The 12,587-nt window shown below is 43.4% G+C and overlaps 2 protein-coding genes across 4 annotated transcripts in view; one reads left to right on the top strand and one right to left on the bottom strand.

Moving 5' to 3' along the window:
* LOC139536609 (ras-related protein rab7-like) overlaps positions 1–5,065 on the bottom strand; it is a 21,739-nt gene extending 16,674 nt beyond the window's left edge. For 2 of the 3 annotated variants that reach the window (XM_071337269.1, XM_071337270.1), the window contains exon 1: positions 4,680–4,989. The gene's annotated coding sequence lies outside the window, so the exon portion shown is untranslated. Of the gene's footprint in view, positions 1–4,679 lie in introns of all 3 variants that reach the window. The other variant, XM_071337268.1, reaches the window with a different exon arrangement.
* LOC139536607 (fibroleukin-like) lies at positions 5,002–12,587 on the top strand. The gene is made up of 7 exons (XM_071337267.1): positions 5,002–5,094; positions 5,813–8,180; positions 9,006–9,201; positions 9,617–9,694; positions 9,912–10,024; positions 10,581–10,843; positions 11,658–12,587. The coding sequence occupies exons 2-7, from the start codon at positions 7,911–7,913 to the stop codon at positions 11,986–11,988; spliced, it is 1,251 nt and encodes a 416-aa protein (XP_071193368.1). The 5' UTR covers positions 5,002–5,094; positions 5,813–7,910; the 3' UTR covers positions 11,989–12,587.

Genomic DNA, 12,587 nt, shown 5'->3' with positions numbered 1-12,587 from the left:
AACTTTGTCTTTTACCAAATAGGGCTATCTTCTGTATACCACCCCTACCTTGTCACAACACAACTGATTGGCTCAAACGCATTAAGGAAAGAAATTTCACAAAATAACTTAAGACACACCTGTTAATTGAAATGCATTCCAGGTGACTACCTCATGAAGCTGGTTGAGAGAATGCTAAGATGTAGAAAATATAAAAAATAAAGAAAAACCCAGGAATGAGTAGGTGTCCAAACTTTTGACTGGTACTGTATATGTATATGTACACTACCGTTCAAAAGTTTGGGGTCACTTAGGAATGTCCTTGTTTTTGAAAGAAAAGCAATTTTTTTGTCCATTAAAATATCAAATTGATCAGAAAGAGGATGTAGACATTGTTAATGTTGTAAATGACTATTGTAGCTGGAAACGGCTGATTTTTTAATGGAATATCTACACAGGCGTACAGAGGCCCATTATCAGCAACCATCAATCCTGTGTTCCAATGGCACATTGTGTTAGCTAATCCAAGTTTATCATTTTAAAAGGCTAATTGATCATTAGAAAACCCTTTTGCAAATATGTTAGCACAGCTGAAAACGGTTGTTCTGATTAAAGAAGCAATACAACTGGCCTTCTTTAGACTAGATGAGTATCTGGAGCATCAGCATTTGTGGGTTCGATTACAGGCTTTAAATGCCCCGAAACAAGACCTTTCTTCTGAAACTCGTCAGTCTATTCTTGTTCTGAGAAATTAAGGCTATTCCATGCGAGAAATTGCCAAGAAACTGAAGATCTCGTACAGCGCTGTGTACTACTCCCTTCACAGAACAGCGCAAACTGGCACTAACCAGAATAGAAAGAGGAGTGGGAGGCCCCGGTACACAACTGAGCAAGAGGACAAGTACATTAGTGTCTAATTTGCGAAACAGACGCCTCACAAGTCCTCAACTGGCAGCTTCATTAAATAGTACCCACAAAATACCAGTCTCAACGTCAACAGTGAAGAGGCGACTCCGAGATGCTGGCCTTCTAAACGGCTATGTACAAATACCACGGTATACCGCCCAAGCCTACCATCCATCCACAGCCCTCACTCCACTCACCCTTAATTAATTAAGTGAAACACAGGGATGTCCCATCTGGCCAAAGCCTGACACTTCTCTCCATTTTCAGAGCTGATACTTGTAAAAAAAAAGTTCCAAAATAACAACACTTACACAACCCCCTGGACAGTGGTCACTGTCTTTCTCTCTCTCTCTCTCTCTCTGTGTATTGTACCAGCTGTGGCTCTGTGGGGTCAAAGCCTAGAAACAGGGTAAGTGACCCTTCGTGTCCAGGACCTGTGATCCACTTTTAGTCTCGGTCTGTGAACAAGCCATAGCCATTAACAAGCCCTGTGTTTCTATTGATAACCTACTAACTAGGCCTCTGGATCTGTACTCATAATACAACCCATAGGCGACCGCCAGCAGACATCTAACTACAGACAACTGCTCCACCTGTGAGACATTTAAAGATTGTTTAGCCATACTCATAAATCCAACATTAATATGATAATGACAAATGGCGGCTATATTTACAAACAGTCTTAACTTACGGCACTGCTCAGACACCAGAGTTGGCCAAACACTCTAGTTCTCCTCTGAGTACAAGAACCCCTTCAGTCCTCCTGCTCTGCTCTCCATTAACTTGTTTGGGATAGGGGGCAGCATTTTCACATTTGGATGAAAAGCGTGCCCAGAGTAAACTGCCTGCTACTCAGTCCCAGTTGCTAATATATGCATATTATTAGTAGATTTGGATAGAAAACACTCTGACGTTTTTAAAACTGTTTGAATGATGTCTGTGAGTATAACAGAACTCACATGGCAGGCGAAAACCTGAGAAAAATCCAACCAGGAAGTGGGAAAACTGAGGTTTGTAGTTTTTTTAACTCTTGGCCTATCGAATACACAGTGTCTATGGGGTCATATTGCACTTCCTACGGCTTCCACTAGATGTCAACCGTCTTTAGAACCTTGTTTGATGCTTCTACTGTGAAGTGGGGGTGAATGAGAGGGGATTGAGTAAGGTCTCTCCCAGAGTGCCACGAGCTGACCATGCGCGCTCATGTGAGAGTTAGCTGGAGTTCCATTGCATTTCTGAAGACAAAGGAATTCTCCGGTTGGAACATTATTGAAGATTTGTTAAAAACATCCTAAAGATTGATTCTATACTTCGTTTGACATGTTTCCACGGACTGTAACGGAACTTTTTGTCTGCTCCTAGTGATCGCGCCTCATGAATTTGGAATACTGGGCTAAACGCGCTAATAAAAAGGAGGTGTTTGGACATAAATTATGAACTTTATCGAACAAATCAAACATTTATTTTGGAACTGGGATTCCTGGGAGTGCATTCTGATGAAGATCATCAAAGGTAAGTGAATATTTATAATGCTATTCTGACTTCTGTTGACTCGAAAACATGGCGGATATCTTTATGGCTTATTTGGGCTGAGCGCTGTACTCAGATTATAGCATGGTGTGCTTTTTCCGTAAAGTTGTTTTGAAATCTGACACAGCGGTTGCATTAAGGAGAAGTATATCTTTAATTCTGTGAATAACACTTGTATCTTTTATTAATGTTTATTATGAGTATTTCTGTAAATTGATGTGGCTCTGTGCAAACTCACAGGATGTTTTGGAGGCAAAGCCAAAAGTAAACTGAGGTTTTGGATATAAATAGGAACTTGATCGAACAAAACATACATGTATTGTGTAACACGTCCCGGGAGTGTCATCTGATGAAGAATATCAAAGGTTAGTGATTAATTGTATCTCTATTTCTGCTTTTTGTGACTCCTCTCTTTGGTTGGAAAATCGCTGTATGCTTTCTGTGACTAGTTGCTGACCTAACATAATGATATGTTCTGCTTTCGCCAAAAAGCCCTTTTGAAATCGGACACTGCGGTTGGATTAACGAGAATTTTATATTTAAAATGGTGTCTAATACTTGTATGTTTGAGAAATTTGAATTATGAGATTTCTGTTGATTGAATTTGGCGCCCTGCAATTTCATTGGCTGTTGGCGAGGGGTTCGGAACCCCGGTCCTAGACAGGTTAACTAGTGAAGTGTGGTGAGGTAGGGGCCATTTTTGAATACTTTGATGAAAATCCTCGCTTTCTGACTTCTTTGAAGAACTCATTGGCTATCCAACACTTATGACCTGTGTTTACCCAAAGGAAACAAGGAATAAAGAGCAAACTTTTAAAGCATTCGAACAGGGCCAGTGTATTGACTCTGGAGCGAACAGCCCTTCAGGATGCCCCACTGTGCATGCCAACACCACAGTCTCCTACATGACTACCAGAGAAGACTACTGACCATTGACCTCCAACTCAGAGAGGCTAGGGGTCAGGTAGCCTTGAGTTCCAGCATGTATAGAGGTTCTCCATAACGTGAAGAATGGATTCCTAAAATACTGGGTTGATCGTCTGACTGTGATCGCTAGACTAGGCAGTAAATCATGGTTATATTTCACATTTCATGGTCATTAATATAGTATGCATTGTTCTCTTGTGGGAGTAGCATGACATCATGCATAACATGATGACTCCAGCAAATCCCAAACAGTGTTCTTTGGTTATGGTCTGATGCCCTCTGTCCATGATGTTGGATTCTAAACACTGCACAGGGAGGGAGAGGTGGAGAGACAGCTGGAACCAGTTACTTCAGTGATTTGTATGCACATACACCCAGATACAGCGGCACATTCAGACACAAACAAAGTCTAAATATAGGCTAGATGTGTTGTGCATAAATAACCCTGATGAGATTAACTCATTTCCAAACATGTCACATACTTAACACCCTCAATGGTACCAGGTTGACAGCTGCACCTGAGTCCCTGCTAGTGTGACTCCCACAGCTGGAGATACTGTGAGTGTGACACAGTGATGCTCTAACGAGGGGAAAGGTCATCTCTATGCTGACAAAATGTCTAGCTGGAAAGCACAGTATCATGCCTATGTTGTAGTGGAACTATAACCAACACTAACTGAATATAACCAACATACAAATTAATATTTGTCATAATATAAACCAGTATAATTGTTAAGTTGTATTTATAGGAATCCTACTGTAAAGTTAGTTGTTACTGTAACAACCCCAGTCCTCGCCTAATCTGCAACCCATGACACTGCATTATAGAAGTCGGATCACATGGGAGAAAGATTTCCACAAGCTCACGACCGACAAGACGTTTGTTTTACAATCGACTCACTGAGATCCTACGTGTGACATATCAAACAAACAATGCATGAATCAATCTTTTGTACAAAGAAATGATATGTAATGTTCCATAAAATGTTGTTTTGAACCATGGAAGCTTAGCTATTTGGAATGTACTGAAACTACAATTTGCGGCGTCGTTGTTGTTCAAACTCCATTTCAAGTGGTTATTAATGGACAACAGAAAATATTTTCGGTCATGTCCACATTAGAACGCAATGTTCACTCCGTCGGAGCTGACAGGACAGGAGGCCCACGGCTACACCGTCCCCGACCTATTGCTCAATTCGTCTGCAAGAGGCCGCCCCACTATGACGGTCGCCCATTTCTTGTATTCCCCCGTTAGACCATGAACAAAAGCTTTCCGTATGAAATAATGTTATATTATGTCGCAGTCATTAGCTAGTTAATTACATCTCAGAGCTTACCTTCAACTTCCAACACACCAGGCCGCTGTATCGACTCAGGTGAGCCTCTTGTTGAATTTGAATAACTGTCACGAGCAAAATAGATAGCTAGTTAATGCGTTAGCTAGATTGCACAGTTAAAATGTTAATGTATCGAGTTGGTTTCTGCAGCTTGCGATGCTTATCTCTCTTTGATAATCAGCTTCCCCGATAAGTATTTTCAGATTCCCTTCACATTAGTGTAAATACATATATCTAGCTATATAATTGTTGTTCAGATTTTGTTGTCTTGTCTTTTGCCCTGGTTTCTTTTCGCGACTGATTTTTTCTCTCTCACTTCCTCCAAAACAACTAGTCTTGCGTCACCGCGCTGTAACGTAATCACGCACAAACAGGATACACCACGCCCACTTACTGCACCAGAGATGGATCTATAGTAAGTTTGTAAATACCTTAGCTTTTTTTGACTGTACAAATGTATCTCTTCTTAAAGTTCTCCAAATTGCAATAGCACATTTGCGCTGATATAACATGCCAGGCTAAAGAACACCATGAGCATTAGGAGAGAAGCAGACAGCACCTCAACATGTCTTTATGGAAGATACATTTTGTTTTGGAAAAAAGAACAGCAGACTACCCAAAGCAGACTGTCTCGAAACATACCACACATTTGTAGTATATAGTCCATAGCATAATATATCCCCTAGCCTAATATCTGGAAGAGTAGCCTATTTTGTTTTTTATGTAGGGCTGAAAATGTAGTTTAGGAGCGCTATTGGTTATTATCACATTTCTGTGATGAAGACAGCAAATATGAGCACCACTAGAGGGCAGTATTCGTTAATTTCTGGCAGAGGCTCTGAATAGTGGTGAAGAGGGCGTTCTTGTGCAGGCCAAAAATCATCTCCAGTACTGATTTTTTGGGGGGGCCTTTTGATAGAACTGATCTACTCATAATTACTATCTTGCCTGAGCATCATCATCACCACAGATGTTGAGGAGCTACTCTCTGTTGTATCTACTGTCTGCAGCTGAATGATTTGTATAATGAATCTCATAAGTCAAATATACAATTATATTCAATCAAGGCTCCTTAATAGAACTCTCTGATTCTAACTCAAGGTTCTGTTCTATGTCTGTTTTTTTTTATCTAGAATGCAGCTGCTCAGCTCTGTACTTCATCATCAAAGTGCTGTTGTGTCCAGTCTTACCCTGATATTTTCTGAGATCCTGAACTCCCTGAAGTCATTCAGTCCTCCATGCTTGTCTGTGCATTCAAAGAAGGGACACTGGGACAGGGATGATGGACTGCTCTCCATTCCTGACTTACTGAACACGTACTGGGGGGGGGGGCGTGGTTGAAGTATGCAAACTGTCTGACAGTGAAAGGGAAAAGGCCAAAGGGAATGGGGGTCAGTTCACTGGAAGTGTCTTTGCCCCTTGGCTGTGGGCAGACTGTGTGTTCGTGGGTGTGTATTCTGTTAGTGCGTCCATTTGGCACATCCTAATGAGCAGTGGTGGAAAAAGTACCCAATTGCCATACTTGAGTAAAAGTATAGATACCTTAATAGAAAGTTACTCAACTAAAAGTGGAAGTTTTACTTAAAGTACGACTTGAGTAAATGTCTAAAAGTATTTGGTTCTAAGTATCAAAAGTAAATGTATAAATCATTTCAAATCACTTGTATTTTAAGCAAAGCAGACGGCACCATTTTCTTGTTTTTAAAAAGTACGTATAGCCAGGGGCACACTCCAATACTCAGACATATTTTACAAAAGATGCATTTGTGTTTAGTGAGTCATTTGTGTTTAGTGAGATGCATTTGTGTTTAGTGAGTCTGCTAGGGATGACCAGGGATGTTCTCTTGATAAGTGTGTGAATTGGACAATTTTCCTGTCCTGTTAAGCATTCAAAATGTAACGAGCACTTTTGGGTGTCAGGGAAAATGTAGGGAGTAAAAAGTACGTTATTTTCTTTCGGAATGTAGTGAAGTAAAAGTTGCCCAAAATATAAATAGTAAAGTAAAGTACAGATACTCCCAAAAACGACTTAAGTACTTAAGTACTTTACACCACTGCTAATGAGTCGGGATGACCCTAGTGTTAATGGACGAATTCCTGACTGCTCTACACTATTGAGTGCCTAGTCTTAAGACCTGGTAGGAACTTAGTTGGTAAACACGTCCAGCAATAAAGTAAAGGTATGGGGGGAGGATATACAAGAGAGGGTAGTGCTAGAAAGGATTTGGCCTCTTGGACAAACGTCACAAATAAACACATACACATTTTTCACACAGACACACATTATCAGGGGAGAGTTAAAGGCAGGCACTGACTGTCAGAGGGAAAGATAGAGAGAGAGAGAGAGAGAGAGAGAGAGAAAAAGAGAGAGGAGAAAAAGAGAGAGGGAGGTAGGAGGGGGAGGAACATGTGTGTGAGATAAGAGACAAATGGAGAGGCGAGTAAAAATCCAGTGTACTGAAAATGTCTGTTCATTTGAGATAGGGATGCAACTCTACAACAAGCTCCTCGAACACTCCTCTGGTTTCTGTGTCCATAAACTGTGTGAGAGGGAGAGAGAGAGAGTCAGAGAGAGAGGGAGAGAGAGAGAGAGTCAGAGAGAGGGGATGGGTCAAGGAGATGGATGGATTGTGTGTGACCGTGTGTCCGTGCATGTGTCCGTGCGTGTGTATGTGTGAATCAGGAGGTGTGTGCGTTAGTGCGTGCCAGACAGCAAAGAGAGGCGCAGTTATCTAGGAATTTGAGCCAAAAGAACCTCACTAACAGAAAGAGAGAGAGAAAGAGAAACAGAGGGAGAGAGAAAAAATAGGAAGAGAAGTCGAGAGGATGAAATAGGTATATAGATAGAAAGAGACAGACACAGAGATCGGGATTACAGTAAGATTAGATCAAAAAAAGAGATAGACATGGAGAGACAGAAAAAGATGAAGAAGTTCACACAGAAATAGAAGAAGGTTATATGGGCAGAGAGTGGAGGGACACCATCCAAGGCTTCAAACAAAGCATCAAGCCGACAGACTCAGGAGTGGAGTAGAAACCCATCAAGTACAACAAAAAAGAAAAAATAAGGACAAGTGGCACCAAAGAGGTGTGGGCACCCAAATCCAAGAGGCTGGCAAGGCGGAACAGCTTTAAGGTGAAAACCGGTGTCGGGAGGCACAGTAAACGGCGAAACTCAGAGGTGCCTGAGAGACTGAATTCTGCTTTTCAAATTCTTTTAGGAGTTTTCCCATGATTCTACTCGGCTCAATCGGCGTGGTCCCACTACTGCTGTCCCTGTGTGTGGGGGCCGTGTTGTCCCCCCCAGACGCACCCCCGGTCTGTCCCCACCCCCCTTGCAGGGACAGTCTGGTGGCCGCTCCGCCTGCGAGGATAGGGTCAGGGGGGTGTGAGGGGAGCCCGGGGACGGCGGGCTGCAGGGTGGTGGTTGCCCCCCTGGCTGCCTCCGACCCCCCTCTGAGGGAGGAACACAGACAAGAAGTCCGACAGGTCCAGCCCGAGGTGAGTGACATCACCAGGTCAATCTGAGGTCATTTCCTGTGCTTTTCCCAGTAGAATGAGTGAGGTATTGATATAACTGACTCAGGTATTGTACACACCAAACAATGAGCATTCTGAGCTGGGTGGCACAGAGGAAGGCCTGGACAATGTTTGCTCGGTAGGGGTGATTAGATAATGCTGGTGCAGAGTCTCTGAGTCTGACACACCATGTCCCTCTTGTTTGTGTGGCAGGGGTGTAAAGTTTAGGCCGCTGAAACAGTGACAATGGACATAACGTCACTCAGCCATTTGAAATGGAATTGAGCCCAACTCTGTAGCATAGTGGCATAGACACCCACTGGGTACACATTGGTTGAATCAATGTTTCCACGTAATTTAAATGAAATTATATAGAACCAACGTGAAATAGACGTTGAATTGACGTCTGTGCCCAGTGGGTAGTGTCTGGTGTCGTAAGCATTATTGTCAGTGGTATAGTATGTGGAGAGCGGGAAACCGGTCCCTACTCTGGGGATTAGGGGCACTCTTCACTTGGCACCACTTGACAGATGCTTTCCAAAGATAACAATCAAAGAGAGAGTAAAATTAGGCTTGGGTTTATAAATGTCCTCATCATATGGCTTTGCTGAGCTCATGCAATGACAGGTGTTCCATTGACATGGCTAGGAGGGATGTAAGCGTGACTGAGTGATTGAGTCTGTGGCAGTCATCTACTTTGCATGCCTTAGTGTCGGTTTGTGTTTGTGTGATGTGACTGTAAATGCTGGTACATGCTTGTGTGTGTGTGTCATGTCATGACTGTAATGCTGTGTGTGGTCTCTGCAGGCAGGGGATGTGTCGGAGCGTCTGTTCCAGTTGCAGCGATGTATGCATTCCTTCCAGGAGCCGGGGGCCCCCAGGGACCAGGGAGGCCAGGGAGGGGACACGCTAGTGGCCATTCTGGCTCTGATGGCTGCAGTGCTGACAGAGTGTGACCTCCACTGTCACAGCCAGGCCCTCAGGGCTATGGCCAGACGACTGGGTGAGGAGCATGGCGAACACACACACACACACATACACACACAGATGCACACATTGTTACTACCTATCTTCTCTCTTTCTGTGTATCCTCCTGTTCATTCTCTTGATCCCTCTCCATACAATGACGGTGTCTCTCCTATCTCATTAGAGGGCCACACACACTCACAGTTAACAAAGTCGTAGTGAGGCCTGGTCTGTGCCGGTCAGAGGTGAGTGCACAGGAATGCAAGGCTCTGTGTGGGATGAGTAAGGCAGATAGATAGTTCACTGGTATCTCACAACCCAGTGCACAACTCTTTAACCTTCACAAAACCACCATATAACTTCTACAACAGATCAGAAGATAACTGCTATATGTAACTACAGTGGGATGGGTCCTCAATCTCACACAACCTCTTCTTGTTTTATGTGTTTAGAGGGGGCAGCGGTTGGGAGAGAGGGAGAGAAAGACTTGCTACTATTATTGAGAAGCATCACACAACACCCTCCAACAGGTGAGAGCAGTGTGTGTGTGTGTGTGTGTGTGTGTGTGTGTGTGTGTGTGTGTGTGTGTGTGTGTGTGTGTGTGTGTGTGTGTGTGTGTGTGTGTGTGTGTGTGTGTGTGTGTGTGTGTGTGTGTGTGTGTGTGTGAGTGTGTACTTGAGTGCATTTGTGCGCATGTGCGTACAAAATATACAGATGTAAGAGCGCAAGTGTGTGTGTGTGTTGCAGTGGCCCCCTCAGCGAGGCTGCATCCTCAGGACTGTGCTGAGATCTATCATTTGGGGATCAGAGAGAACGGAATCTACACCATCCAGCCTGACCCACACAGACCTGCAGTCGAGGTACCACCTAATACTTACACACACAAAATGCAAACAACCTGTCTACTGTATGTGTGTTATGCACCATCTGTAGAGCTTGGAGGGGAACATACAGCGAGAAAAAACAGACAAGGAGGGAGCTGACGTTACAGATTACAGTAGTAAAGTAGCCTTGCTTGTGCAAGCTAGAACGGCTCACAGGAGCAGGAGCCTATCTCCTGTTTCTGTAGCATAAGGCAGCTTGATGTACAGGTACACCCCCTGGACAGGATGCTAGTCTATCACAGGGCCTTACCCCAAATATATCTCTTTACTGCTGAGTGCTAAGCAGAGACGCACCGTGTTCCATTTTTACAGTCTTTGGTATGACTCGGCTGGGGATGGAACTCCCAACCTTCCAATCTCCTGGCGGACACTCAAACCACAAGGCCACTGATTACAGAAAAATGTCTCAATGCGTTACATACTGTATCTCAATAATCACCCTGTATATTCTCTCTATTATTGGCAATAGTCAGGGAATCTTCATCATTATTGCGTCGGATGTCCAAGAGTTGTTACCTTTGCCTCTCCCCAGGCAGAGTGTGACATGGAGACGGCAGGCGGAGGGTGGACGATGTTCCAGCGTCGGAGAGATGGCTCGGTGGACTTCAATCGGACGTGGCAGGAGTACCGCGAGGGTTTTGGTTCCCCACAGGGAGAACACTGGCTAGGGAACGCAGCGCTGCATGCTCTCACCAACACTGGTCAACACCTACTGCGTATTCAACTGGAGGACTGGCACAAGCAGAAACGCCAAGCCACCTACAACACCTTTAGAGTGGCAACAGAGACACAGAAGTAATGGAAACAGACAGATAGATAGGAAGACTAAGATATACAGTGTATATTATACACAAATTAAATAAATTGTTTTCCTCAAAATCAAAGATTACCAAATATATATATTTTTTATTTTACAAAAGTGGGATAATGTCAAGATCAGTTCAGGTCCCACGGCATCTGAATGGGAGGATAGGCACAGCCTGAAATTAGACAGTGCCTATCTTTAATGCAAGTATCTGGATCTACACAACTGATGGAGTATGACGTGGACTCATCTCAACATTAGACCCCTTTTGACATCAGTAAACATCTGACAAACTTTGATTTTGGAGTGAACATAGTATCTCTTTAACATATAATACACTAATACACTCATGGTGTTATTCTGTGTTCATAACCAAGTGGGAAGGTGGCATTTTCCAGATGTGAAGTAATAAATATGAGTTGGATGCATTCACATGCTTTGAACTCATTGAGATTGGCTAATGGCTAACAAGTTGCGGCAACCATCAACTAAAAGTACAGCTGTCGTGCTCTATTGTTCAAATTATTTTGTTCAAAAACACTTTTAATAGATAGCTTTTTATAAATTGTATTTTGTTGTTGGATTTAACTGCCGAAAATCCTGTTATTGAGGTAATTTCCTTAGTAGGTGACATCAGAGGTCAGTATGTGGGAGAAGACGGAGATCAGGGATGATAGAGGAGTGTCCCACTAGTAATTACCAGTTGGAGGGGCGTTCAAGTGTATTTTCCTAGTCGTATGTAGTAAATACCACCTTCCCACTTGGTTATGAACGCTGAGTAAATGTTGTCTCTCCTTCTCCCAGGTACCGTCTGACAGCACGGGAGTACTCTGGTGACGCGGGAAATGCCCTGAGCTACAGCAAACGCTACAACCACGACGGCCGAGCGTTCAGCACCAACGACCGTGATCACGACCGCTACACCTCGGGGAACTGTGCGCAGTACTACGGTGCGGGCTGGTGGTTCGATGCTTGCCTGGCGGCTAACCTGAATGGACGGTACTACCGCGGGCGCTACAGCGGGCTGACCAACGGCATTTACTGGGGCACCTGGTACATCCTGACAGACAACCACAGTGGAGAGCGCTACTCCTTTAAGAGTGTGGAGATGAAGACACGCCCACGCAACATCTAATAAAGAATGATTTAGGAGCAGATTGAAATGGGACAGTTAATGTGAAGTAGCAATCTGTAAAATGTAGGCCTACTACAACCTCTGAGCCAGGTTCTGTATATATAAATCTAGCCTGGTCCCAGATCTGTTTGTGATGTGCCCCAGCTAGGGAAACCCTAATCTGGTTGCAGAGTGTGTGAAGGTTATTGTTAACCAGCTGATGACTGGATGTTTGATTCACTGGATGATGTTGGGATAATGAGCCACTAAATCACTTCTTCCAGGTGTAAATATAGTGCTAAATCGAAAAGTGTCTCTGTCCTTATTTATAATCCAAGTATGTGTTGAAGAAGTTGAATTACACCATTAACCAGCAGAATATGTGTTCATAAAGGCTCATGGGTTCCTCACCCCTGCTTCATTTTTATTATCCATCATTCAAGCCATATACTTTGCCACCCCGCATCTTTTTTTGTTGTGATATTTAAACGGCAGTAAAGTTTTCATACAGTATGTTATGCAAATCTTTCCACAAAAATGTAATGTAGAAATGTACATTGACAATCATGGCTTTAGTATAGAGAAATTATTATTGAAATACATTTATATAACATTTATAA

The sequence above is a fragment of the Salvelinus alpinus genome, chromosome 12 (genome assembly GCF_045679555.1).
Source record: "Salvelinus alpinus chromosome 12, SLU_Salpinus.1, whole genome shotgun sequence".
NCBI lineage: Eukaryota > Metazoa > Chordata > Actinopteri > Salmoniformes > Salmonidae > Salvelinus > Salvelinus alpinus.
The sequence above is the reverse complement of the archived record's forward strand: the minus strand, read 5'-3'. Positions and strand labels throughout refer to the sequence as shown.

Excerpts from the sequence above, each read along its gene's own strand:
- LOC139536607 (XM_071337267.1), top strand. The coding sequence starts at position 7,911 with ATGATTCTACTCGGCTCAATCGGCGTGGTCCCACTACTGCTGTCCCTG. Across the intron at positions 8,181-9,005 it reads TCCGACAGGTCCAGCCCGAG|GCAGGGGATGTGTCGGAGCG; the intron begins GTGAGTGACATC and ends TGGTCTCTGCAG. Across the intron at positions 10,025-10,580 it reads CACACAGACCTGCAGTCGAG|GCAGAGTGTGACATGGAGAC; the intron begins GTACCACCTAAT and ends GCCTCTCCCCAG.